This window comes from Ornithorhynchus anatinus, chromosome X5, assembly GCF_004115215.2.
Source record: "Ornithorhynchus anatinus isolate Pmale09 chromosome X5, mOrnAna1.pri.v4, whole genome shotgun sequence".
NCBI lineage: Eukaryota > Metazoa > Chordata > Mammalia > Monotremata > Ornithorhynchidae > Ornithorhynchus > Ornithorhynchus anatinus.
In genome coordinates this window covers 4,304,518-4,330,951 of record NC_041753.1, presented here as the reverse complement: position 1 = coordinate 4,330,951, position 26,434 = coordinate 4,304,518, and the positions used below count along the sequence as shown (strand labels likewise).

Here is a 26,434-nt window from a genome sequence, read left to right as displayed (position 1 = left end):
TAACCGGCCTGGCTCCACAGGACTGGGCGGGCGATCTGCCCGGGAACAGGTGACGTCAGTCAGCCTCGCGCCCGGGATTGGTTGGGGAGGGGGCGGGGCCAGAGAGAAGGGCCGGGTGGGGGGAGGGGCCCCAGGGGGGTTGGAGGGGAAAGCCGGCTGATTTACTACTACTACTACTACTAATAATGATGTTGGTATTTGTTAAGCGCTTACTATGTGCGGAGCGCTGCTCTAAGCGCTGGGGGAGATGCAGGGTCATCAGGTTGTGCCACGTGAGGCTCCCAGTCTTCATCCCCATTTTCCAGATGAGGTCACTGAGGCCCCGAGAAGTGAAGTGACTCGGCCAAAGTCACTCCGCTGACAGGTGGAGAAGCCGGGATTGGAACCCATGACCTCTGACTCCTAAGCCCGGGCTCTTGCCACTGAGCCACGTGTATTAAGCTTCTCTGTGCCTCAGTTTCCTCATCTGTAAAATGGGGATTGGGATTGGGAGCCTCACCTGGGACAGGGACTGGGTCCAACCCAAATTGCTGGTATCCCCCCCAGTGCTTAGTACAGTGCTTGACACATAGTAGGAGCTTAATGAATACCACTGTTATTATTATTATTGTTACAAGCACATCCGGTTGGACACAGTCCCCGTCCCACGGCGGGCTTGGAGGGGGTGGACAGCTGATTTAGGCCCCCTCTAATAATAATAATTATTAGCTGTACCTACCCCAGCGCTTAGAACAGTGCTCGGCACATAGTAAGCGCTTAACAAATACCAACATTATTATTATTATTATTATTATGTGAGGGTGAGGGAAAGGGGTCAGCGAGGGGGCCACAGAGAGAATAGATACCAAAGAAATTTAGACAATGAGCACGGCCTAGTGAATAGAGCACGGACCTGGGAGTCAAAAGGACTTGGGTTCTAATCCCGACTCAGCCACTTGTCCGCTGTGTGACCTCGGGCGAGCCACTTCGCTTCTCTGGGCCTCAGTTCCCTCATCTGTCAAATGGGGATGAAGACCGGGAGCCCCACGTGGGACAACCTGATCACCTTGTATCCCCCCTAGCGTTATAGAACAGTGCTTCGCAAATAGTAAGCGCTTAACAAATGCCATCATTTATTTTTCTTTTCGAACAGTGCTGGGCACAGAATCAGCGCCTAATACCATAATTATCATCACTTCTCCGGGCCTCGGCTACCTCAGCTGCAGAATGGGGGATTTCGACCGCCAGCCCCATCCCGCGGCGCTTAGAACGGCGCCTGGCACGTAGGAAGGACCTGATGGATATCATCCAAAAGGTAAAAAATAATAAAAGAAACGAAGGTGGCAAAATCGGGCCCAATCCCCGAGGCCGCGCGCAAACTCGGAGGGGGCTGGAGTCCCCCCATTCCTCCCTGGCCGCTCCCCGAGTCCGGACAAGGCCCCGACGCTCCCCCTCCATTCATTCGTTCGTTCAATCGTATTTATCGAGCGCTTGCTATGTGCAGAGCACCGTACTAAGCGCTTGGAATGGACAATTGGGCCACAGATGGAGAGCGTCCCTGCCCGCCGACGGGCTGACGGTGTAATCGGGGGAGACGTCCGGCCTTCCACCGGCTGGGGAATCTTCCCCTTACTGGTCTCGCAGGTGGCAATCAGGGTTTGTCCGGGCAGGATGCCAGGGGGCTGCCTCGGGACCCCACCCCGCCCCGATGGGACTTGGAGATCTGCAGGCTCTCGGGGGGCGGGGGCCTGGCTCGGGGGGAGGAGGGCGGGGAGAGGGGGGCGCCCCGGCTAATCATTATAATTATCCCGCTGCGGCGGATGGTATCTTCCCGCTTCCGAGGCGCTCGCCCTCTTCCCACGGGTCCTCGCCTGCCTTCCGCCCTCCGTCCCCGGCAGGGCAACCGAGGCAGGCCCCAGAGGCCAGGGAAGCGGCGCGGCCTCGTGGCTACGGCCCGGGCCTGGGACTCGGTAGGACCTGGGTTCTCGCAGTAACCATCTCCCCGAAAGGGGACTTGAACCCCGGACCCTCAGATCGCCCCGGTTTAACGGTAAGAGGCCGGGCGCTTCTCTGGGCCTCGGTTCCCCCATCTGTAAAATGGGGATGAAGACTGGGAGCCCCGTGCGGGAACCGCTTGCCTTCATTGCTTCCTTCGATCGTATCGACTGAGCGCTTACAGCGTGCAGGGCGTTGTAGTAAGCGCTTAAAGTTACCATCCGCCCAAACGGGGGCTTGAACCCCGGACCCTCAGATCGCCCCGGTTTAACGGTAGGAGCCCGGGCGCTTCTCTGGGCCTCGGTTCCCCCATCTGTAAAATGGGGGTGAAGAGAAGCAGCGTGGCTCAGTGGAAAGAGCCCGGGCTTGGGAGTCCGTGGTCATGGGTTTGAATCCCGGCTCTGCAGGCACTTCACTTCTCTGCGCCTCGGTTACCTCATCTGTAAAATGGGGATGAAGACTGTGAGCCTCACATGGGACCACCTGATGACCCTGTAAATCTACCCCAGCGCTTAGAACAGTGCTCTGCACCTAGTAAGCGCTTAACAAATACCAACATTGAGACTGTGAGCCCAATGCGGGACAACCTGATTACGTGGTATCTACCCCAGTGCTTAGAACAGTGCTTGTAAGCGCTTAATAAATGCCATCGTCATTATTATTATTATTAAAAGTCCGATGGTCTGCCCACTGAGCTATCTGGGCTTTCATTCATTCAGTCATTCAATGGTATTTTATTGAGCGCTTACTCTGTGCGAAGCACTGTACTAAGCGCTTGGGAGAGCACAGTACTGGCTGCTGAGTGATCTTGGGCAAGTTATTTTACTTCTCTGGGCCTCATCTGTAAAATGGGGGTGAAGACTGTGAGCCCCACATGGGACGGCGACTGGGTCCAACCTGATTAGCGTGGATCTGCCCCAGTGCTTAGTACAGTCCCTGGTGCCTAGTAAAAAAATATCAGCAAAAAAATACCATTACTTAATACATAAAAAAATACCATTAAAAAGAAAATGGTCAGGAGGTCAGGCGGAGGATTGCTGGCATCCGGAAAGAGCCCGGGTTCGGGAGTCAGAAGTCATGGGTTCTAATCCCGGCTCTGCCACTTGTCAGCTGTGTGACCGTGAGCAAGTCATTTCACTTCTCTGTGCCTCAGTTACCTCATCTGTAAAATGGAGATTAACTGTGAGCCTCACGGGGGACAATCTGATTACCCGGTATCTCCCCCGGCGCTTAGAACAGTGCTCTGCACATAGTAAGCGCTTAACAAATACCAACATTATTATTATTATTATCTTTCCCCCAGGGCCTCTGGTCTCCCCAACCCCCAGTCCCTTCTCAAGCCATCAGTGCTATCTATTGAGCGCTTACTGTGTGCAGAGCACTGTTCTAAGCGCTTGAAACCTTCTATACCCTCTGTACCCCAGCCCAGATGTCCTATAGGAGCAGCAGGGAGGAGTGGATGGAGCCCCGGCCCGGGAGTCAAAGGACCTGGGTTCTAATCCCAGCTCCGCCGCTTGCCTGCCACGTGAGCTGAGGAAAGCCGCTTCACTTTTAGACCGTGAGCTTTCGTTTAGTCACTTTCTTTTAGACCGTAAGCCCGTCGGTGGGCAGGGTTGGCCTCTATCTGTTGCCGAATTGTCCATTCCAAGCGCTTAGTCCAGTGCTCTGCACATAGTTAGCGCTCAATAGATACTAGTGAATGAACCTCATGACTTCTCTGGGCCTCGGCGACCTCCTCTGTAAAACGGGGATTGAGACCGTGAGCCCCGCGTGGGCCAGGGACCGTGTCCGGCCCGGTCTGCTTGTATCGACCCCAGCGCTTAGAACAGCGCCTGGCACACAGAGAAGCAGCGTGGCTCAGTGGAAAGAGCCCGGGCTTGGGAGTCAGAGGTCATGGGTTCGAATTCCGGCCCCGCCCCTCGTCAGCTGTGGGACTGTGGGTGAGTCACTTCACTTCTCTGTGCCTCATCTGTAAAATGGGGATTAACCGTGAGCCTCACGTGGGACAACCCGATGACCCTGTATCTGCCCCGGCGCTTAGGACAGTGCTCTGCACCGAGTAAGCGCTTCACAGATACCAACATTATTATTATAGTAAGGGCTTAACGAGAACCAGTGTTATTTATTACTATTTTTATTTAACCCCTTGGGGTTGGGAAGGAAGGCGGGGAGCGGGTAGAGCGTGAGGGGCACGATGGGGAGGAGACGGCTCTTCCCGGCGTCCCCCTACCTCCCTCCCCTCGACCCCCCGACAAATCCCTTCTCCAATCCCGCTCCCTTTGTCGCCTTCGGCCGCACCCCTGTGTCCTCCCACCTCCTTCCCCCTTCCCTTGACCTCTTAGATAAGTGAAAGTGGGAAGAGTCAACACAGAACAGGCCCCGGCGTTTAGCGGACGAGTGTGTCGAAATGTCTATCTGTGTGTGTTTGTGTGTCCTGGGCTGGGCCGTCATTATCCGAGCGAGAGTCTCGAACGGGTCGCTCGGGACCCCGCGACAGAAGCGAGACGCAGTCCCTCGCCATCGAGGGATTTACACCCTTCCCGGCTGCTCCCGGAGGAACCTCGGGCGTGTGGCCCCGCACGGCGTATTCGAGGGTGATCCCGTGCGTCCGTGTAACGCCTCTTTCTCTTTCTTTCCGGCTCCGCGTCTCCGTCGCTCCCCCTGGCAGGCCGAACACCTCGGCCAAACCAGTTGGGGAGGGTTGTTGTGCTGAACTTTCTGTTTGTAACAGTGAGACTTAGAGATGAGTCAGGGAGGGGCAGGCATGGGGAGAGCCAAGAAACTCTCTCTCTGTCTGTCTCCGCGTCTCTCTCTCACGCACAGAGATCGACAACCCTCCCGGGGAGCTCCCGCCACCCCGTCCGTCGCCGCCGGTCACACGAACTCACCCTCATCCCTCCCGCCCCCTTCTCCCCCAGATACTCACACGTACACCTCCCCCGGCCGACCCACGGGCAGGGCAGGGGAGACGGGCCCAGTGAGTAAGATCCTGTTGACGTCCTCGCTCAAGGGGGATTGGGGGTGGGGGGGGGGGTGTTCGGGACACTGGGGCTCGGAGAGGGTTGGGGGGCGGGGAGGAGAGTAGGGCGGGAGGATGCCCATTAGGGCTGGGCCCCGCTTGCTGCCTCAGTTTCCCTGCGGCAGGGGGTAATTGGTGCGGGGGTGGTGATTGGAGATGAAAGCTGGGGCCCTTCCAGCCTTGATTCCCTCCATCTCCCTGTCCCTGGGGCGGGGGCTGAGGCAGTCGATGGGGAGGGGGGTGGGAAAGGGGGGGACGGGGAGTGTCCCCACCTCCCCCGACCCCCCTAAATCACCGCAAGTCCAAAGGGTCCCGCTTTCCTCCTCCATTCTTTCGTTAGAAGAAGACAGGCAGTTGGCAAAATAATTGTCCTTATAATCCATCCCCCCTTCTTCCCTAGATCCCTCTAGACTGTGGGCAGGGAATGTGTCCGTTTATTTTCTGCTGTCCCCTCCCGAGCGCTTAGTACACGGCGTGACTCGGTGGCAAGAGCCCGGGCTGGGGAGTCAGTGGTCATGGGTTCGAATCCCGGCTCCGCCACTTTCATTCATTCATTCAGTAGTATTTATTGAGCGCTTACTATGTGCAGAGCACTGTACTAAGCGCTCGGAATGGACAGTTCGGTCAGAGAAGCAGCGTGGCTCGGTGGAAAGAGCCCGGGCTCGGGGGGGGGGGGTCAGGGGTCATGGGTTCGAATCCCGGCTCTGCCACTTGCCCCAACGCTTAGAACAGTGCTCTGCACAGAGTAAGCGCTTAACAAATACCAACATTATTAACAGATAGAGACAGTCCCTGCCCTATGATGGGCGTACAGTCTAATCGGGGTTTTCAGCTGTGTGACTGTGGGCAAGTCGCTTCGCTTCTCTGGGCCTCAGTGACCTCATCTGGAAAATGGGGATTAACCGTGAGCCTCACGTGGGACGACCTGATGACCCTGGATCTCCCCCAGCGCTTAGAACAGTGCTCTGTACGTAGTAAGCGCTTAACAAATACCAACCTTATTATTATGATTACGCTGCTCTCACTAAGTAAGCTCTCAATACGATCGAATGAACAGTAGGACAAGTGGGGAAACTGAGGTAAAAGGGAGGGGAGTTGGGGGGATAAAGCCAGGAACCCCTCTGGACTGGAAGCTCCTTGTGGGCAGGGAATGTGTCTCCCAACTCTGTCGTTCAGTGCGCCACAGTTAGTAAGCGCTCAATAATAATGATGGCATTTAAGCGCTTACTATGTGCCAAGCACCGTTCTAAGCGCCGGGGAGGATACAAGGTGCTCAGCTTGTCCCACGTGAGGCTCCCAGTCTTCATCCCCATTTTCCAGATGAGGTCACTGCGGCCCAGAGAAGTGAAGTGACTTGCCCAAAGTCACCCAGCTGACAGTAATGATGGTATTTGTTAAGCGCCCACTGCGCTAAACGCCGGGGTGGATGCAAGCGAATCGGGCCGGGCCCAGTCCCCGTCCCACGGGGGGCTCCCGGTCTCCATCCCCATTCTACGGATGAGGGAACTGAGGCCCAGGGAAGTGAAGTGACTCGTCCGAGGTCACACAGCCGGCACGTGGTGGAGCGGGGACTAGAACCCAGGACCTTCTGACTCCGGGCCCGGGTCTAACCACCACACCACGTTGCTTCTCATAATAAATAGCAGCGTGGAGGGGTAGGGGGCCGCGCCCGGACTTGCCTTCCCCTTCTCCCCCTTACGCAGGGACTGGCGGGCGCGGAGGGATGGGGGATTGGGGGCCGTGGACCAGAAGCGGAAGCGGCAGTGGCCAGAGCCCGCGCTTGGGAGGCAGAGGACGTGGGTTCTAATCCCGCCTCCGCCACTCGCCTGCTGGGTAACCTTGCCCAATAATAATATGATAATGTTGGTATTTGTTAAGCGCTTACTATGTGCCCAGCACCGTTCTAAGAGCTGGGGTAGATCCAGGGTCATCAGGTGGACCCACGTGAAGCTCCCGGTCTTCATCCCCATTTTCCAGATGAGGGATCTGAGGCCCAGAGAAGTGACTTGCCCACAGTCACCCGGCTGACAAGTGGCGGAGCAGGGATTCGAACCCGTGACCTCTGACTCCCAAGGCCTGGCTCTTTCCGCTGAGCCACGCTGCCCAATCCACTTCACTTCTCTGTGCTTCGGTGACCTCCTCTGTGAAATGGGGATGGAGACCGGGAGCCCCACGTGGGACGGGGACGGGGTCCGACCCCCATTTGCTCCTATCCCACCCAGTCCTTAGTACAGTGCCTGGCACCTAGTAGGCGCTTAACAAATACCACCGTCATTATTATTATAAAGCATGAGGCGTGAGAAGCATGAGAAGAGTCGTGAGAAGGAGGAGAAGCAGCGTGACTCGGTGGAAAGAGCCCGGGCTTGGGAGTCAGAGGTCCTGGGTTCTAATCCCGCCTCCGCCCCCTGTCAGCCGTGTGACTTTGGGCAAGTCGCTTCACCTCTCGGTGCCTCAGTGACCTCATCTGGAAAATGGGGATGAAGACTGGTGAGCCTCAAGTGGGACAACCTGACGACCCCGTATCTCCCCCAGCGCTTAGAACAGTGCTCGGCACATAGTAAGCGCTTAACAAATAACATTATTATTATCGTCTGCTGTGTGACCTTGGGGAAGTCACTTCGCTTCTCTGGGCCTCGGTGACCTCCTCTGTAAAAAGGGGACGGAGACTATAATAATAATAATAGTGTTGGTATTTGTTAAGTGCTTACTATGTGCAGAGCACTGTTCTAAGCGCTGGGGGAGATACAGGGTCATCAGGTCGTCCCACGTGAGGCTCACAGTTAATCCCCATTTTACAGATGAGGGAACTGAGGCACAGAGAAGTGAAGTGACTCGCCCACAGTCACACAGCTGACAAGTGGCAGAGCTGGGAGTCGAACTCATGACCTCTGACTCCGCAGCCCGGGCTCTTTCCACTGAGCCAGACTGGGTTCCACCCCATTTGCTTGTAATAATAATGTTGGTATTTGTTAAGTGCTTACTATGTGCCGAGCACTGTTCTAAGCGCTGGGGGAGACACAGGGTCATCGGGTCGTCCCACGTGAGGCTCACGGTTAATCCCCATTTTCCAGATGAGGGAACTGAGGCCCAGAGAAGTGAAGTGACTTGCCCACAGTCACACGGCTGACAAGTGGCACCTCTGAGTATCCACCCCAGCGCTTAATACAGTGCCTGGCATGGAGTAAGCACTTAATTATTATTATTATCATTATAATAAAGCATTTACCGGTCCTTCGCCCCGCACTTCCTGGGAAGCGGGATGGACTTCCCTCTAGTGGTAAATCCCTCCATCTGCCTTAAAATACAAAGGAATCTGTTAAGCGCTTACTATGTGCCAGGCTCTGTAGTAAGCGCTGGGAAAAATCCAAGCCGATGGGGTTGGACGCAGTCCCCGTCCCACGTGGGGCTCACAGGCTTCAGCCCCATTTTACAGAGGCCGTCAACTCGCTGTGGGCGCGGGTTCGTGTCTGGTTATTGTTGTGTCGTCCTCTCCCAAGCGCTCAGTACAGTGTTTTGCACACAGTGAGCGCTCAAGAAATGCGGCTGAACGAATGACTGCTTTCCCCCTGCTGCTCACCCTGGGTTTTCCCCGGCTTCCCCAGGGATAATAACAATAATAATGATAATGTTGGTATTTGTTAAGCGCTTACTATGTGCAGAGCACTGTTCTGAGCGCTGGGGTAGATATAGGGTAATCAGGTTGTCCTCCTCACCAAGAGAACGAGGAGCTGTGGCCTTGGGAAGCAGCATGGCGTTGTGGATAGAGCCTGGGCCTGGAAGTCAGAATAATAATAATAATAATGGTATTTATTAAGCGCTTACTATGTGCCGAGCACTGTTCTAAGAACTGGGGTAGTTACAAGGTAATCAGGGGGGTCCCACGTGGGGCTCACAGTCTCCCCATTTTACAGAGGAGGGAACTGAGGCCCAAGGAAGTGAAGAGACTTGCCCAAGGTCACACAGCAGACAAGTGGCAGAGTCAGGATTAGAACCCACATCCTCTGGCTCCTAAGCCCGGGCCCTTTCCACGAAGCCCCGCTGCTTCTTTAAAAATCCACTTCTCCCCGTCGGGGAATCAAACCCCGGTCTGCCGCGTGACAGGTGGGGATACCCGCCACTCTCCTAACGAGGAACGGCCCAGGAGGTCATGGGTTCTAATCCTGACTCCGCCACTTGTCTGCCGCGTGACCTTGGGCAAGTCACTTGACTTTACTGGGGCTCAGTTCCCTCATCTGGAAAATGGGGAGTGAGGTGAGCCTCACACAGGATGGGGACTGGGTCCAAGCTGATTCGTTGGTAACCCCCCCCTCCGGTGCTTAGCACAGTGCCTGGCACATAGTAAGCGCTTAAATATCACGATTATTATTATTATTGAGTAGGAAACGATTCCCCGCCCTATTCTAAATCCCTCTCTCTCCCAGGGCCTAGGAGAGCAATGTGGCCTAGTGGATAGAGCCCGGGCCTGGGAGTGCTTCCTACATGCAGAGCTCTGTACTCATTCCTTCATTGTATTTATTTTAATAATGATATATATATATATCTATAATTCTATATATTTACATTGATGCAACCGATGCCTGTCCACTTGCTTTGTTTAGTTTTGTTGTCGGTCTCCCCCGTTCTAGATACAGTGTGGCTCAGAGGAAAGAGCCCGGGCTGAGAAGTCAGAGGTCGTGGGTTCTAATTCCGACTCCGCCACTTGTCCGCTGTGTGACTTTGGGCAAATCGCTTCGCTTCTCTGGGCCTCAGTGACCTCATCTGGAAAATGGGGATGAAGACTGGGAGCCTCACGTGGGACAACCTGATGACCCTGTATCTACCCCAGTGTTTAGGACAGTGCTCGGCACATAGTAAGTGCTTAACAAATACCAACATTATTATTATGATTAGACTGAGCCCGTTGTTGGGCAGGGGTTGTCTCTATCTGTTGCCGAATTGGTCTTTCCAAGTACAGTGCTCTGCACACAGTAAGCGCTCTAGGAATACGATCGAATGAATCGTATCCATTCATTCCGTGAATTCAGTCATTCAATCGTATTTCCTGCGTGCAGAGCACTCTCCTAAGCGCCCGGGAGAGTCCAATACAACCACAAGCGCCTAGGAGAGCGCTCTGCACACCGTAAGCGTTCAATCGGAGGAGCAGCGTGGCTCAGTGGCAAGAACCCGGGCTGGGGAGTCCGAGGTCGTGGGTTCTAATCCCGCCTCGGCCGCTTGTCAGCTGGTTGACTTGGAGCAGGTCACTTTGCTTCTCTGGGCCTCAGTGACCTCATCTGCAAAATGGGGATGGAGCCTGGGAGCCCCGCGGGGGGCACCCTGACTACCTTGTATCTCCCCCAGCGCTTAGAAGAGTGCTTGGCACATAGAAGCAGCGTGGTTCAGTGGAAAGAGCCCGGGCTTGGGCGTCAGAGGTCATGGGTTCGAATCCCGGCTCTGCCACTTGGCAGCTGTGCGACCTTGGGCAAGTCACTTCACTTCTCTGGGCCTCAGTTCCCTCATCTGTCAAATGGGGATTAACTGTGAGCCTCACGTGGGACCACCTGATGACTCTGTATCTCCCCCAGCGTTTAGAACAGCGCTCTGCACATAGTAAGCGCTTAACTTTATTAGTAGTAGTAGTAAGCGCTTCGCAAATGGCATCATCATCATTATTATTAGTAATAAATACGAGTGATTGAGCGGGCCAACGCAGGAGCGCGAGCCGCCCGGGCCTCGGCGTCCTCTGGTTGCCAAGGTGACCGGCCCCGCCCCCTCCGCGCGCCTCCCCTCGCGCGCCTCCCTCCGCGCGCGCCCCCCGGCTCCGTCACCATAGTGACGCGCTCGCTTTCCGGCCGCCCGGCTTGGGGGCCGTTGCGAGGAGACGGGCGCCGTTGCCGGGGCGACGGGCGGGAGGCCGAGCACGTGACCCTCCCGCGCCGCCCCCCCCCCCCCCCCGCTCTGGCGGCCTCTGTCTCTCTGTGTCTCGGTCGTCTCTCTGTGTCTCTGTCTAGTCGATGGCGGGGGCGGGGGGCCCCGGGTGGGCGTGGCGGCCGGTGGCGCGCGACCCGCTGCTGGCGCGCGCCTTCCACTCGTGCACGGCGCTGCGGGGGCGGCTCTACCTGGTGGGGGGGCTGCTGGAGGGGGGGGCGCGGGCGCCCAGCGGGGACACGGTCACCTTTGACCCGAAGGCAAGGCGCGCGGAGGCCTCTGGGAAGGAGGAGGCCGAAGCCCGTCTGGGAGTAGAGCATGAGGAGGCCGAAGCCCGGGTGGGAGTAGAGCATGAGGAGGCCGAAGCCCTTGTGGGAGTAGAGCGGGAGGATGAGGACGAAGCCCGTGTGGGAACAGAGCATGAGGAGGACGAAGCCCGTGTGGGAGTAGAGCGGGAGGACGAGGACGAAGCCCGTGTGGGAATAGAGCATGAGGAGGACGAAGCCCGTGTGGGAATAGAGCATGAGGAGGACGAAGCCCGTGTGGGAGTAGAGCGGGAGGATGAGGACGAAGCCCGTGTGGGAATAGAGCATGAGGAGGACGAGGACGAAGCCCGTGTGGGAGTAGAGCATGAGGAGGCCGCAGCCCATGCGGCGGTGGGGAGGTTGCGGGGCGGGCCTCGGCGGAGCCACCACGACGCGGCGGCGGTGGGGGGCCGCTGGCTGTGCGTGGTGGGCGGGTGGGACGGGTCCCGGCGCGTGTCGGGCGTGTGGGTGCTGGACGCGGCGCTCGGGGCCTGGGAGGCCTGGGCCGCGGGACCCCGCAGCCGCCCGCCCGCGGGGCTCAGCGGCCACACGTGCACGCGCCTGGACGACCGCCAGCTGCGCGTGGCCGGCCGCGAGGGCGGGACCCGCACCCAGCGCCGCTACGGCAGCGTCTACACCCTCCGCCTCGACCCGCGCGCCCGCACCTATAGGTGACCCGTTCGGTCCTATTTATGGAGCGCTTCCTGGGCGGTCCCCATTGCTTCTAATGATGATATCTGAGAAGCGCCTGCTGGGGGGTCAAACACTGTTCCAAGCGCTGGGGGAGATACGAGGTGATCAGGTTGTCCCACGGGGGGGGCTCGCCGTCTTCATCCCCATTTGACAGATGAGGTCGCTGAGGCCCAGAGAAGTGACTCGCCCAAAGTCACACAGCTGACAAGCGGCGGAGCGGGGATCGGAACCCGTGACCTCCGACTCCCAAGCCCGGACTCTTTCCACCGCTGCTTCTCTAGTGGGGGAGACAGACGTTAATTGATGATGTTTAAAGATATGCACGTAGAAATACATATGATCCCCGTCTCCCGCTCCCCCCTTCATGTCTCCCCCGTCCCCAGCTACCGGGAGGAGGACTGTCACACGGCCTCCCGCTCCGGTCACTGCGCCGCGCTGCTACGGACTCCTGGATCCCGCCCCGGCCACCAGCTTCTGCTCTTCGGAGGCTGCAGTTCGGCCGAGCCCGACCTGGCGGGGCAGTGGGGCCCCGGCGAGATCCAGGTAAGGGGCGTCCCCTTCATCACCGGCAACCTTAATCATCATCCATTCATTCAGTCGCATTTAGTAAGCGCTTACTGTATGCAGAGCACTGTACTAGGCGCTTGGGAGAGTACGACCCAACGATAATTGGTTGACGTTCCCTGCCCCCAACGAGATCTAGAGGTGAGGAGGCGGAAATCAATACAAATAAATAAAATGACGTATTTTACGTAAGTGCTGGGGGGCGAAGGGAGCAAGGAGGGGAGACACAGAAGGGAGCGGTGGTGAGGAAAAGGGGGGGCTTAGTCTGGGAAGCCTTCTTGGAGGAGAGGGGCCTTCAGTAAGGCTTTGAAAGCGGGGAGAGTCATTGTGGGATGTGAGGAGGGAAGGCTTTCCAAGCCAGAGGCAGGATGTGGCGAGAGGTCGGCAGCGAGGTGAGAAGGTTAGCGCCGCCATGCGCCGAGCGCCGTGCTCAGCGCCGGGGTAGATAAATAATCATCGTACCAACGGTGGTACTTGTTAAGCGTTTACCATGTGCCAAGCACTGTTGTAAGTTCTGGGGGAGATACAAGCTAGGCAGGCCGGCTCCGTTCCCCGTGACTGTCCCCCCTCCTCTCCCGGCCCCGCAGGAGGAGCGGACCCGCGCCCCGCGCCTGACGGAGGGGCTGTCCCGGCTGGTGTCCGGGGCGCGGGCGTCTCGGCGGGGCCCCGGGGGGCTGCGCTACCATTCCTGCTCCGTGGTCGGCCCCTTCGCCGTGCTGTTCGGCGGCGAGAGCCTGACGCGGGCCCGGGACACCGTCTGCAATGACCTGTACATCTACGACACCCGTGAGACCCCGCGAGGGCCCGGGAGGGTGCGGGGGGCGGGGAGGGAGGGGGGGCGGGCCCGAGGCTGACACCCCCCGCCCTCGGACCCCCAGGACCGTCCCCCCCGAGCTGGTTCCACTTCCCGAGCACGGACAGGGGGCTGAAGCGAGTCGGCCACCGCACCTGCCTCTGGGATGACCAGCTCTACTTGGTGGGGGGCTTCGGCGAGGATGGCCGCACCCCCAGCCCCGAGGTCTGTACCTTGGAGCTCTCGGCGTGACGGGGGAGGGGGGAGAGAAAGACACCCCCCTCCCCATCCCGAGCTCATCGGGCCCTTCCTCTCCTTCCTCTCTCCCACCGCCTCATTAAACGTCCCCTGGTCGCCGACCTCTGCCTCGCGGCCTCTTCTGTTTCTGGCGGGAGGGGGCCGGACATTCGCGCCTCCCCCCGCCCATTCAACCCTTCATTCAGTCCTACTTGTTGAGCGCTTACTGTGAGCAGAACACTGGACTGAGTACAACGGAGAAGCAGCGTGGCGCAGTGGATAGGGCCCGGGCCTGGGAGTCAGAGGGTCGTGGGTTCTAGTCCTCGCCCCACCACCGGTCTGCTGTGTGACCTCGGGCCAAACACTTCGTTTCTCTGGGCCTCAGCTCCCACATCTGTAAAATGGGGGTGGAGACTGTGAGCCCCTCGCGGGACAGGGACTGTGTCCAACCCCGTCTGCTCATCTCTACCCCAGTGCTCAGTATAGTGCCTGGCACAGAGCGAGCGCTTCACGGATACCATCACCGTTATCACTCTCATCATAATGTTGGTATTTGTTAAGCGCTTACTATGTGCCGAGCACTGTTCTAAGCGCCGGGGTAGATACACGGGCTTGGGAGTCAGAGGTCATGAGTTCGAATCCCAGCTCTGCCACTTGACAGCTGTGTGACTGTGGGCAAGTCACTTAACTTCTCTGTGCCTCAGTTACCTCATCTGTAAAACGGGGATTAACCGTGAGCCTCACGTGGGGCAACCTGACATGACAATACAACGACAGAGAGACACCGTCTCTGGTCCGTCCAACCGACCTGTTCCCCGCAGATGCGTCCAGCCGTCGTGATCAAACCATTTAATTAACAAAATAATAGTACAAGAGCAGCAACTGGGAAACCCAAGAACAGTTAAGGACGCGACAAGGGGGTGGTGGGTGGGGAGCGACGAGGGAGGGCGCGGGGCTCCGGGCCGCCTAGGAGACCAGTACGCCGGCCGAGCCGGTCTTGGCGCCGGCCCCTTCGGAGGCGCCGGACTTGGAGGCCGGCTTGTCGTCCTCCCCCATCAGCCGGATGTTGTGTTTCTCCCGGAAGTCGTTCAGCTCGCGGCCCTTGGCCTGCAGCTGCTGGCTCAGCGTCTCTATGATCTTCTGGATCTGAGGAAGGGGCCGGTGAGGCGGGGGGCACGGGGACTCGGCCCGCTCCCCCCGCCTCCCCCAGCTCCCGAGCTCGCCCGCCCTCACCCCCCGGCGTCCCCCGCCCGCTCGCCCCCTCACCTGCTCCTTGTTGCTCTCCAGGGCGGGCAGCACCTCCTTGACCGTCCGCTCCACGAGGACCCCACCCACCATGCGGTAACACTTCCGCGTCGCGTCCACGTCCCGGAGCGTGTCGATCACCAGGCTGGGGAGGGGAGACGTTGGCACACGCGTGTGTGTACGTGGGGAGGGTGGGAGGGGGTGCCCTTCTCCGTCCCTTTGCCCCCCGACCTTCCCCAGCCTCACCTGTGTTCGTTCAGCTCCATCTCCAGCTCCGCCGCCTTGGACGCCAAGCCTCGCTGCTCCTGCCGCAGCCGGTTAAATCCGGCCACCACCTTACGGGGTGGGGAAAAAGAAAACACGGGAGGTTTTCCCCCCTCCGACTAATTCGCGTGCGCTTTCCCAAGCGCTTAGCTCAGTGCTCCGCTCAACTGATACTCCCGACGGACCGTCCACCTACTTTCACCGTCAGCCCCTCGCGGACTGCAGGCTGGGTGTGGATTAACGGGGGTTTGGGGCTCTCTGCTATTTCACTGTATTTGGTGGGCGCTTTCTATGTGTTAAGCACTGTTCTGAGCACTGCGATCGATGCCCCTTCATCAGGTTGGATTCAGTCCCCGGCCCACATGGGGCTCACACTTTAAATCGTCTAAATTTAGTGTCGTTTCTGGAGCGACACCCTCGCAGAGAGGGCTAAGATCTCTTGGCTCAGGGGCACCCAACTACTTCCTCTGTATCTACCCCGGTGCTCAGAACAGTGCTCGGGCCCACAGTATGCACTTAATACCGTCATTATTGAGAAGCAGGGTGGCTTAATGGAAAGAGCTCGGGCTTGGGAGTCAGAGGTCGTGGGTTCTAGTCCCGGCTCCGCTACCTGTCCAGCTGTGTGCCTTTGGGCAAGTTGCTTCACTTCTCTGGGCCTCAGTGCCCTCATCTGGAAAATGGGGATGAAGACCGTGAGCCCCACGCGGGACAACCTGATGACCTCGTATCTATCCCAGCGCTTGGCACAGAGTAAGCGCTTAGCAAATATCATCGACCCCCCTGCGAGGCCCTCCCCCGCATCTCAGCACCCTGATCCTTCCCGGTCCCCTTGTTCATGAATATAGAGAGATGACGCTGGCCCTCTTTAATAATGTTGGTATTTGTTAAGCGCTTACTATGTGCAGAGCACTGTTCTAAACGCTGGGGTAAACAGAGGGGAATCAGGTTGTCCCACGTGGGGCTCACAATCTTCATCCCCATTTTACAGATGAGGGAACTGAGGCACAGAGAAGTTAAGTGACTTGCCCACAGTCACACAGCTGACAAGTGGCAGAGCTGGGATTCGAACTCATGAGCCCTGACTCCAAAGCCCGTGCTCTTTCCACTGCACCACGCTGCTTCACCCCATCCTCCCACTCAAAATCTGCTCCAGCGGAATGGGCTGATGGAAAGGGCACAGGAGTTGAAGCCTGAAGACCCGAGTTCTGGTCCCAGCTCCACCACTTGCCCGCCGTGTGACCTCGGGCAAGTCACTGAACTGTGTGCCTCGGTTTCTCCACCTGTAAAATGGGGGTTCGATACCCGTTGTCCCTCCACCGTATATCGTGAGGTCCGCGTGGGGCCCGGCCTCTGTCTAACCTGCCCTGGAAGCAGCGTGGCCTAGTGGGTAGAGCCCGGGCCCGGGAGTCAGAAGGTCCTGGCTTCTCGTCCCGGCTCCGCCACTTCTCTGTGCCTCAGTTCCCTCACCTGTCAAACGGGGATGAAGACTGGGAGCCCCACGTGGGACCACCTGATGACCTTGTATCCCTCCCGGCGCCTAGGACGGTGCTGGGCACGAAGCAGCGTGGCTCCGTGGAAAGAGCCCGGGCTGGGGAGTCAGAGGTCATGGGTTCGAATCCCAGCTCTGCCACTTGTCAGCTGGGTGACTGTGGGCAAGTCACTTCACTGGGCCTCAGTTCCCTCCTCTGTCAAATGGGGATTCAGACTGGGAGCCCCACGTGGGACCACCTGATGCCCCTGGATCTCCCCCAGCGCTTGGAACAGTGCTCGGCACCCAGTAAACGCTTAACAGATACCAACATTATTATTATTATAGTAAGCGCTTAGCAAATACCAACATTATGATTATTATTCTAGTAAGCGCTGAACCAATAGCATGGTTGTCGTCGTCACCTCAGGCCCGCTCCCCTCCGGCCCCGCCCCCCGGCAGGGGGCGCCCCCACGGCGCATGCTCCGCCCCCTCCGCGCGCCCCCGTCCCCTCTGCGCATGCCCCGCGCACGCCCCGCCCCCTCGCGCAGGCGCCGCCCTTTCCCGTCGCCGGGCGGGGGGGCGGGGAGGGCGCCGGTCCTCCTGGTGAGCGCGCCTCCCACCCCTGGCACGTGCCGCGTGCCCGAGCGCCGCCCCGCTTCCCCCTCCGCCCCGCCCCGCTCACCTGCTCGGCCGACACGGATCCCTTCCCGGGGCCGCCCCCGCTCCCGCCGCCGCCGGCCCCGCCGTTCTTGCCGCTCCGCCCGCTCCCGTCCGCCATCTTCCTCCCCTCCCCCCCCCCCCGCGTCCCGACCCTCGCTGCGCGTCCGGCCCAACGCCCGCCTCTTTACGTCACATCCGGCCGGCCTCAGCTCCCCTCCCCTCCGCGCGAGCGCCATCTTGGTTGAGGGCGCTGGCGGGCGGGGCCGCCATCTTTGTTGGGGGCAGGAGCCCTTCCGGGTGCTCTTTGGCCCCGGAGGCGCGTCGGCCGCCGAAGCCGCCGCGGTCGGTGGGACGGGCCGGGTCGGGTCGGGAGCCGCTCCCCACGTTCCCCCCCCAATTCGGCCTCCATGTAGGGACCCTCCCCCTCTTCCTTTCCCCCTCCTACTCCCGCTTTCCCCTCCGCCCTCCATCACGTGGTGGAGGAGCAAAGGGCACGAACGACGGTCCGGTCGATCGGACGGACGGACGGACGGACGGACGGACAGCCCCCCCCCTCATCCTCCCGTGGGTGGGGGGCCGCACCCAGACTCAAGTCCCCTCCCCAGGCCGGGAAAAGGTGGGGTGGTGGGTGGTCCTTCCGCAGGATTAGGGGTTGGGGGAGGGCCGGGGTTCCTGACCCGTCCTGTCCTCCGTCGCAGGCTGGGCCCAGCCCGCCGCACCCCCCGCCTCCTCTCCCAGCTGCTGCCCCGATCCCCGAGGCGGGCGCCCCAACCTAGGTAACGGCTACAGGCGGTGGGGGCTGGGAGGGGCGGGACCCCCCACCCCCGGCTCCCCTCCCCCCCCACCCCCCCGACTCCCCTCTTCCAGGTGGCGGGCCATGTCTTCGACGCCGGGCCCCGGGCCGCCGCTGGTAGCCGTGTGCCAGGTCACCTCGACGCCGGACAAGGAGCGCAGCTTCTCGGGGTGCGCCGGGCTGGTGCGGGAGGCGGCGGCGGCGGGGGCCGTGCTGGCCTGCCTGCCCGAGGCCTTCGACTTCATCGCCCGCGACCCCGCCGAGACGCTGCGGCTGGCCGAGCCGCTGGCCGGGGACCTCATAGGCCGCTACGGCCGCCTGGCCAGGTAGCGGGGCGCGGGGCCGGGTCCCCCGCCGGGGCCGGGGGCGGCCGGGGGGCGGGGGGGGTCCTCCGCGGCCGGGGGGACCTCCCAGGGCCGCCGTCTCCCCCGTCCCCCCAGGGAGTGCGGCCTCTGGCTGTCCCTCGGCGGATTCCACGAGCGCGGACCGGACTGGGAGACCACGCCGCGGATCTACAACTGTCACGTGCTGCTGGACGGCCACGGTGACGTCCCCTCCCCGGAACCCCGGCCCGCCCCCCCCCCCCCCGACCCCTCGGGCCGCCCCCGCCCCGTGCCAACGCCACCTCCCCTCGCCAGGCGCCGTGGTGGCCACGTACAGGAAGACTCACCTGTGTGACGTGGAGCTGCCGGGGCAGGGGCCCATGCGGGAGAGCGGCCACACGCTGCCCGGCCCGGCGCTGGCCGCCCCGGTGGACACGCCCGCCGGCAAGGTGAGAGGGGCGGGGGCCGGCGGGCGGGATCCCGGCCGGCGCCCCGGCCCCCTCCTCACCGCTGTCCCCCGCCCTCCCGCCCAGCTGGGCCTAGCCATCTGCTACGACCTGCGCTTCCCGGAACTCTCTTTGGCGCTGGCCCAGGCGGGAGCCGAGATCCTCACTTTCCCCTCGGCCTTCGGCTGCATCACGGGGCCCGCCCACTGGGAGGTGAGACTCTGTCCCGTCCCGTCCCCCGTCCCGGGCCCCCCTCGACCCCCGTGGCTCACCGGGCCCCCCCCCCCCCCCGGCCCCGTGCAGGTCCTGCTCCGGGCCCGGGCCATCGAGACGCAGTGCTACGTGGTGGCGGCGGCCCAGTGCGGGCGGCATCACGGCCAGCGCGCCAGCTACGGCCACAGCCTGGTGGTGGACCCCTGGGGGACCGTGGTGGCCCGGGGGTCGGAGGGGCCCGGCCTCCTCCTCGCCCCCGTCGACCTGGACCACCTCCGCCACATCCGCCGCCAGATCCCGGTCTTCCAGCACCGCCGGCCCGACCTCTACGGCCACCTGGGCCGGGCCCTGGGCGGCCACCCGACCGGCGACCCGGGCCCCTGACCCGCCCGCCCCGCCGGAGCCAGTCGGGACCCGGATGCAGTCGCTCTTTATTTCAAGAAAATCCGAAGCTACACGGGGCTCGGGGGTGGGGCGGGGGGTGAGGGGGGGGACGGGGCACCCCGCTGTGAAAAATACAGAGTCCAGAGAGGCGGCTGGGTGTCTCCTCCTTCCGGGGACGGGGAGGGGCGGGACGGGGCTGAACCGCCCGGCCGGGGAGGGGGGGAGCCCCGGCCCGCAGCCGCGAGTCGGCTCCCGCGCGGCCGTGCCCGCGGGCGGCGGGGGACCGCCGGACGCGGCCGGCCCGGGGGAGGCTCGGAGCGGCTGCCCCCTGCCCGCCCCGGCCCCTTTCCTTCTCTCCTTCCTGAAACCGCCCCCTACTTGGAGCGTCGGGGGGCGGGGAGGGGGCGAGCGGCCACCTCAGCACCACGGTCCAGGGTCCGCCGTCCGGTCCGGAACCCAGCCCCCCCAAACCTTCATCGGCAGCACCGGCGGGCCCCTCCGCCCGCGACCGCTCCCCCTCGCCCCGCCAGCCCGGGAGGAGGCAGGTGCCCGAGGCGACCTGCCCCCTCTCCCCTCGCCCGCCGGCCTCTCCCCCGCCGGACCGGAGGGGCTCCGAAGGGCGGGCGGAGGGGAGCGTCAGATTCCTCTTCCTTTTTTTTTTTTTTTCTTCTTCCTCTCTTCCTTTCACCAAAAACAAAACAAAACAAAAATTCCGAGCGGGGGCCGCGGCCGCCCCCGGGCCGGGGGGGCGGGGAGGGTGGGCCGGGGTCGGGGGAGGAGGGGTCCGCCGGGTCAGGGCAGCGCCTGCAGCATCAAGTTCCTCAGCAGTTTCTGGCGGCCCAGCTCGTAGTCCTCCTCGTCCACGTTGACCAGCAGCTTGATGGCCTCGTGGCCCACGGCCTGCTTGAGCGAGTCCGTGATGAAGACGCCCTTGAGGGCCTCGAGCAGCGAGCCGTTGATGTAGTCGCGCCAGAAGGCGTCGAGGTAGGTGAGCTCCGAGAACTTGATGTCGCAGATGATGGAGCCGAGGTCGCGCGACTTGAGGATGGTGTTGGCCTGGTTGAAGCGCTCGAACTGGCGCTCCAGGGGCTCCTGCTTGTTGGAGAAGACGTTGCCCTGCAGCGCCGACTCGTGCTGGCAGTACTCGGCCCGCACCCGCAGCCTGATGTCTGGGGAGAGAGAGGGGCCCGGGGATCAGGACTCGCACCCGCCGCGCGACGTCTGGGTCGGGGGGGGGGGGGGGGGGGGGGGAGACCGGGAGGGACCAGACGTCGGCCCGGGGGGGAAGAGTCGTGGGATCCGTGCTCGCCCCGGGCCCACGGCCTGAGGTCTCCTGGGGGCGGGGTGGCCCCGAGGTCAGCACTCGGCCAAACCCGCAGCCTGATGTCTAGCCGATGGGGAAGAGATAGAGATCTCTGCTGGGCCCGCACCCCCGGCCTGACGGAGGAGGAGGAGGAGGAGGAGGAGGAGGAGGAGGAGGAGGGGAAGAGAGCCGGGTGTCGGTATTCAGCAGCTCCCGCGGCCCGATGTCTAGCGGGTGGGGAAGAGGCAGGGGATGGGTATTCGGCCGCACCCCGACCTCCGGGGAGGAGGCAGGTGAGAGATCGGGACTCCGTTCTCCACCCGGCCGTAGCCCGACGTCTAGGAACGGCAGGCCGCCCTGATGGGACCCGGAGGTCCCTGAGGGCGGGACTGAGCCCCCCAGCCGGGGACCTCAGGTTGTTCCCTCTAAGACAGCCGGTCGAGACCACGTACTGAGCGCCTCGTGCGGACGGAGCCTCCTCCCCGGCCGGCGAGGGAGGTCCCTGCGGCAAGGGGCAGCGGCGCCGAGCAGGGCCGGGGGGATGAAGGGGAGTTAGGGTCCCCGCCCCGTCTCTCTCACCGCACGTCTGCTTCTCCTTGGGGTCGGGGGTCACAGCCTTCCGGCGTCGCCGCTGGTTCCCGAGGGCGGCTCTGCCCCGGGCCGGCCGCTTGCTGCACATCTGGGGGCCCGTGGGGGAGCAGCAGACCACGGGGTAGTGGGGAGGCACTGGGGGGCCGAGGGGCCGAGACAGAGACGGAGAGAGAAGGGACCGTGAGGTGGGCACACGGGCCCGCCCCCTCGACGTGAGGCCGCCGGTTCGGGGCGGGGGGGGGGGGGGGGACCCGCCGGCCGAGGGTGGGGGTGGGCTCACCTGATTTCGGGGGCTGGGGGGGCCCGGGCTCCGGGCTGCTCTGGGCCCGGGGGGTGACGTAGCGGATCGACGTCTCCTCCAGGTACTTGTCCACGAGGTCGGGGCACACTGCGGGGAGGAGGGAGGGAGGGAGGAGGGGCGATGGGCCGGCGGTCACCCCCCGCGGGCCGCCGGCCCGGCCCCGGGGCCCGCCCCCGTACCTGCCCGCCGCCGCCGCAGCGTGACGTAGGGCAGCAGGTCGTGGCGCGTGATGATGCGCAGCAGCTGCAGGACCTGGCGGAAGTTGCTCTCGTCGCAGCGGCCCTGACGCTCCAGCGCCAGCAGGAAGTCCCGGCCGCTGCGGATCAGGCCGCGCTCGTGGTCGTCGATGACGTCGACGAAGAGGAAGGACAGGACGCGCACGTCGCGGTGGGTCAGGTGGGCGCCCACGATGTCGAACATGCGGTGCAGGCTGTACAGCCCGTGCTCCCGCTCGCCCTGCTCCTCCGGCCACGCCTGCCCCGCCCGCCGCTTGCGCCCGCCCGCCGCCATCCCCCCCGCCGCCGCCGCCGCCGGCTGGGGGTCGGAGGCGGGGAGGGGCGGGGTGGGGTCCGGGGAAGGGCGGGTCAGGCCGCGGGGCTCCTGCGCTCGGTCCCCGTCGGCTCCGGTGGGCTGCGGGGATGGATGCGTCGGTCCCGGCCCCGGTCCCCGCCCCGGACGCTCCGAGGGTCAGGCGTCTCCGGCCGCCGAGACCGGGGGCGGTCCGACCGGCTCCCGCCCGGGGCCGCTGCCCCTCGGCAGAGCAGGGGAGGGTGAGAGCTCGCCTCGGACCCCGGCCCGTCCCCCTGCCCTCCCGCCCCCCTCCTCTCTACGGGCTGGGGGGGGGGGGGGGGGGGTTGGTTATTGCTGTCGCTCAATGGCATTTGTTAAGCGCTTCCTAGGCGCCGGCCACTGTTCGAAGCACTGGGGTAGAATCAAGCTAATCAGGTTGGCCGCAGTCCCTGTCCCGCGTGGGGCTCCCCGTCTTCGGCCCCACTTTACAGATGAGGGAACCGAGGCCCAGAGGAAACGAAGCGACCTGCATCGCTCGCCCACCGGACAAAGTGGCGGAGCCGGGATCGGAACCCGGGCCCTCGTGACTCCCGAGCCCGGGCTCTAGCCGCCGGGCCACACTGCTCAACTTCCCAGCGGGGGAGAGAAGCCGAGACCCCACGGGCCGGCCTGGTTCCTCTCCCCCTGCCCCGGGGGGCCAGAGTGGAGGGGCGTAACGGGGGCAGGCCCCCCCGAGCCGGGCCTCACGGACGACAGAGCGGGCAGCAGCTAGGCCCGGGACGCCCAGGCAGGCCGCGGGGCCAGGCCGGTCCGTTTCCTTCCGGCCCCGTCCCGCTCCCCTCGCGCTTCTTTTCCCGCTGCCCCCGAGTCCCCTCCCCGGGTGACGGGCCACCTCCCGCCTAACCCCCCTACTCGGGATAAGCCCCCCGCGGCAGGAGGAGGGGTTGGGGGGGGGTCCTGTGCCCTTCCCGCCACACCCACCTTTGCCAGCTGCTCGGCGTCCTGCGGCCCCTCCTGGCGCCGACGTCCCAACCGGCAAAACAAAGAGTGGAGTCGGTCCCCCGTCCCTCTGGACCCGGGCCAGCCGGGGTCACGCACGGGCAGGGAGGGGGCCGGGCTCTCTCTCACCCCCACACACGCGGACGGTCACCCAGATGGACCCCCCGAGGGGTCTCCAACCCACCCCCCGATCAGATGCGGAGAAGCGGCGCGGCTCAGTGGCGGGAGCCCGGGCTGGAGAGTCAGAGGTCGTGGGTTCTAATCCCCCCTCCGCCACTTGTCAACTTCTGTTGCCGAACTGTCCGTTCCAAGCGCTTAGGCCGGCGCTCTGCATGTAGTAAGCGCTCAATAAATACTAACGAATGAATGAACCGGTCAGCCGTGGGACTTGGGGCGAGTCACTTCACTTCGGGCCCCGGTGGCCTCGTCTGCGAGCCGGGGATGAAGCCCGCGCGGGACGATCCGGTCCCCCCGTATTCCCCGCGCTCAGAACAGGGTAAGCGCTGAAAAAATACCATCGTTATGATTAATAATAATAAGGTGGGTATCTGTTAAGCGCTCGCTAGGTGCCGAGCACCGTGCTAAGCGCTGGGGGAGACACGGGGTCATCAGGCCGTCCCCCGTGAGGCTCCCGGTCATCCCCCCTTGCCAGACGAGGCAACCGAGAAGTGACCGGCCCACGGTCCCCCGGCTGTCAAGTGGCAGAGGCGGGATTCGAACCCACGACCTCTGACTCCCAAGCCCGGCTTCTTTCCCTTGAGCCGCGCTGCTTCTGCTACGGTTGGTAGGGGCCGGGCCTGAGCCGAGCCCCCCGTTCCTTCGGACCCTCCGGGGGGGCTTCCACCCCCCGACCCACCTAGGCCCCACCCCCCCCCCACCCCCCTCGGGTCAACGGCTGCCCCATCCCCCAGAGGCGTCTGGGTAAGGGCAAGGGTAAGGGCGGCTGCCCCCTCCTCGCTTCTCCCCGGGCTCCAAGGCCCCCCCGGCCTCGGCCGGCCTCCCTCTGGCCTCCGGACAGGAGGGCGGACCCCGGCCCCGCCGCCTTTTCGTTGTGCGAAGCCCCCGGGCGGCCCCCTCCTCGGGGCAGGCGGAGCAGCCAGGACCGGAGGGAGGGAGGGAGGGAGGGAGGGGTGCCTCGCCCCCTCCCCGAAGCTGCTGCTGTTGCTGCCCCTTTTTCTTACCTCCCCCCCTCGACCTTTCACCTCGCCCCCCCCACCCCCCAGGTGCGCACACACACACACACATACACACACACACCCCCGTGCCCTCCCCCCCCGGGCGCCCCTCACTCTCTGCTCAGGCTCGGCGCCGCCATGTTGGGTCCATCAGCTCGGCCGTCCGGGCCGCGGAGCAGCATCCGGGGTCCCCGTCCCCGTCCTCGCCGCCGCCACGGGCGAAGGGAAGAGAGCGGAGCGGAGCGGAGCGCAGGGGGGCGGCAGTTGTGAGCGCCGGGGGAGGAAGGGAGGAAGGGAGGGAGGGAGGGAGGGGGCGGCCGCATCCGGGTCCCCGGCCGCGCCTGCGTCGGCGCCGCCCGACGTCAGGGGGCGCCGCGCGCGCGCCCGCCGCCGCCTCGGCTTCAGCGGCCGCGGGGAGAAGGGGCGCGGGCGGCCATCTTGGAAGAGGGCGGCCTGGCAGCGGCGCGCGGCCCGGGGTCGGCGGCCTCACGGCCGGCGGGGAGGCTGGGGCCCGGAGGCCATGTTGGGTGGGGGCAGCCTGGCAGGGCGCGCGCCGGCGCGAGGCGCGGGGAGCGGGCCCGGGCGGCCATTTTGAGGAGGGAAAGGCGGCCGGGGAGGGCGGCGGGCCGGCGGCCATCTTGGCTGAGGGCGGGTCTTTGCATCGCCTCGTGATTTTTTTCCTTTTATTTTGGGGCTGGTCTCGGGGGAGCCGGGCGCTGTACTAAGCGCCGGCGTAGATTCACCCGATAGTATTTACGGAGCGCTCCCTGTGCGCGGAGCTAAGCGCTTGGAATGGACACTTCGGCAACAGATAGAGACCCTCCCGGCCCAAGGACGGGCTCACATGCGATAGTATTTCTTGAGCGCTTACTATGTGCAGAACCCTGGAATGAGCGCTTGGAATGGACAAGTCGGCAACATGATAATAATAATGTTGGTATTTGTGAAGCGCTTACTCTGTGCAGAGCCCTGTTCTAAGCGCTGGGGGAGACACAGGGTCATCGGGTGGTCCCCCGGGAGGCTCACAGTCTTCACCCCCATCTTCCAGATGAGGTCACTGAGGCCCAGAGAAGGGAAGTGACTTGCCCACAGTCGCCCAGGTGACGAGTGGCAGAGGCGGGATTCGAACCCATGACCTCTGGCTCCCAAGCCCGGGCTCTTTCCACCGAACCACGCTGCTTCTCAAAGAGGCAGCCTCAGCAGCTTCCAACCTCAGCAGGTTGGACACGGTCCCTGTCCCACCTGGGCCTCCCCGTCTTCGCCCCCGTTTTCCAACGGAGGGAACCGAGGCCCGGAGAAGCCGAGTCACTCGCCCGAGGTCACCCAGCAGATGAGGCGGAGTGGGATTAGAACCCAGGCCCTTCTGACTCCCCGGCCTCGGCTGGCTCCCCCTTCTAATAATAATAATGTTGGTATTTGTTAAGTGCTTACTCTGTGCTGAGCACTGTTCTAAGCGCTGGGGGAGATACAGGGTCATCGGGTCGTCCCACGTGAGGCTCCCAGTTAATCCCCATTTTCCAGATGAGGTCACTGAGGCACAGAGAAGTGAAGGGACTCGCCCACAGTCACACAGCTGACGAGTGGCAGAGCCGGGAGTCGAACTCATGACCTCTGACTCCGAAGCCCAGCCTCTTTCCAGTGAGCCACGCTGCTTCCCCTTCTAGACTGTGAGCCCGTCGTTGGGTGGGGATGGTCTCTATCTGTTGCCGAACTGTACTTCCTAAGCGCTTAGGACAGTGCTCTGCACACAGTAAGCGCTCAATAAATACCACTGAATGAATAATAATAATAATAGTATTTGCGAAGCACTTACTATATGCCAAGCACTGTTCTAAGCGCTGGTGTAGATACAAGGTAATGAGGCTGTCCCACGTGGGGCTCCCAGTCCTTCATTCAGTCGTATTTACTGAGCGCTTACTATGTGCAAAGCACCGTACTAAGCACTTGGAATGAACAGTTTGACTCACAGTCTTCATCCCCCTTGTACAGATTAGAGAACGTGGGCCCAGAGAAGTTAAGGGACTTGCCCAAAGTCACACAGCAGACAAGTGGCGGAGGCGGAATTAGAACCCACGACCTCCGACTCCCAAGCCCGGGCTCTTGCCACTAAGCCACGCTGCTCCTATAATGATGGTATCTGTTAAGCGCTTCGTATGTGCTAAGCACTGGGGTAGATACAAGGTGATCAGGTCGTCCCCCGTGGGGCTCCCAGTCTTCATCCCCGTTTTACAGAGGAGGTCACTGAGGCCCAGAGAAGTGAAGTGACT

General features: G+C 62.6%; 4 protein-coding genes and 1 long non-coding RNA gene across 7 annotated transcripts; 2 read left to right on the top strand and 3 right to left on the bottom strand.

Moving 5' to 3' along the window:
- The first annotated feature begins 10,983 nt into the window (after positions 1 to 10,983).
- KLHDC9 (kelch domain containing 9) lies at positions 10,984 to 13,611 on the top strand. Its single transcript, XM_029055514.1, has 4 exons — positions 10,984 to 11,873; positions 12,279 to 12,438; positions 13,047 to 13,245; positions 13,338 to 13,611. Exons 1-4 carry the CDS (start codon positions 10,984 to 10,986, stop codon positions 13,502 to 13,504), a joined length of 1,416 nt encoding a protein of 471 aa, XP_028911347.1. The 3' UTR covers positions 13,505 to 13,611.
- A 712-nt stretch (positions 13,612 to 14,323) lies between these two features.
- Positions 14,324 to 17,247, bottom strand: PFDN2 (prefoldin subunit 2). The gene is made up of 4 exons (XM_029055169.1): positions 17,152 to 17,247; positions 14,981 to 15,069; positions 14,756 to 14,879; positions 14,324 to 14,635 (listed from the first exon to the last, which is right to left on the bottom strand). The coding sequence occupies exons 1-4, from the start codon at positions 17,245 to 17,247 to the stop codon at positions 14,456 to 14,458; spliced, it is 489 nt and encodes a 162-aa protein (XP_028911002.1). The 3' UTR covers positions 14,324 to 14,455.
- Positions 17,052 to 19,440, top strand: NIT1 (nitrilase 1). 3 transcript variants are annotated; one of them, XM_029055153.2, is made up of 7 exons: positions 17,052 to 17,072; positions 17,828 to 17,905; positions 17,997 to 18,248; positions 18,363 to 18,466; positions 18,561 to 18,694; positions 18,779 to 18,904; positions 18,995 to 19,440. In XM_029055153.2, exons 3-7 carry the CDS (start codon positions 18,007 to 18,009, stop codon positions 19,286 to 19,288), a joined length of 900 nt encoding a protein of 299 aa, XP_028910986.1. In that variant the 5' UTR covers positions 17,052 to 17,072; positions 17,828 to 17,905; positions 17,997 to 18,006; the 3' UTR covers positions 19,289 to 19,440. The 3 variants fall into 3 exon arrangements, with proteins under 3 accessions (XP_028910986.1, XP_028910987.1, XP_028910989.1); XM_029055154.2 differs by lacking the exon at positions 17,052 to 17,072 and adding an exon at positions 17,239 to 17,471; XM_029055156.2 differs by lacking the exon at positions 17,052 to 17,072 and adding an exon at positions 17,385 to 17,538.
- A 574-nt stretch (positions 19,441 to 20,014) lies between these two features.
- On the bottom strand, positions 20,015 to 21,993 carry DEDD (death effector domain containing). Its single transcript, XM_029055513.2, has 4 exons — positions 21,663 to 21,993; positions 21,463 to 21,570; positions 21,171 to 21,317; positions 20,015 to 20,457 (listed from the first exon to the last, which is right to left on the bottom strand). Exons 1-4 carry the CDS (start codon positions 21,991 to 21,993, stop codon positions 20,081 to 20,083), a joined length of 963 nt encoding a protein of 320 aa, XP_028911346.1. The 3' UTR covers positions 20,015 to 20,080.
- A 35-nt stretch (positions 21,994 to 22,028) lies between these two features.
- LOC114808008 lies at positions 22,029 to 24,461 on the bottom strand. The gene is made up of 3 exons (XR_003755985.2): positions 24,282 to 24,461; positions 22,975 to 23,007; positions 22,029 to 22,113 (listed from the first exon to the last, which is right to left on the bottom strand). It is a non-coding gene; the product is annotated as an uncharacterized LOC114808008 (long non-coding RNA).
- Between the last annotated feature and the right edge of the window lie 1,973 nt (positions 24,462 to 26,434).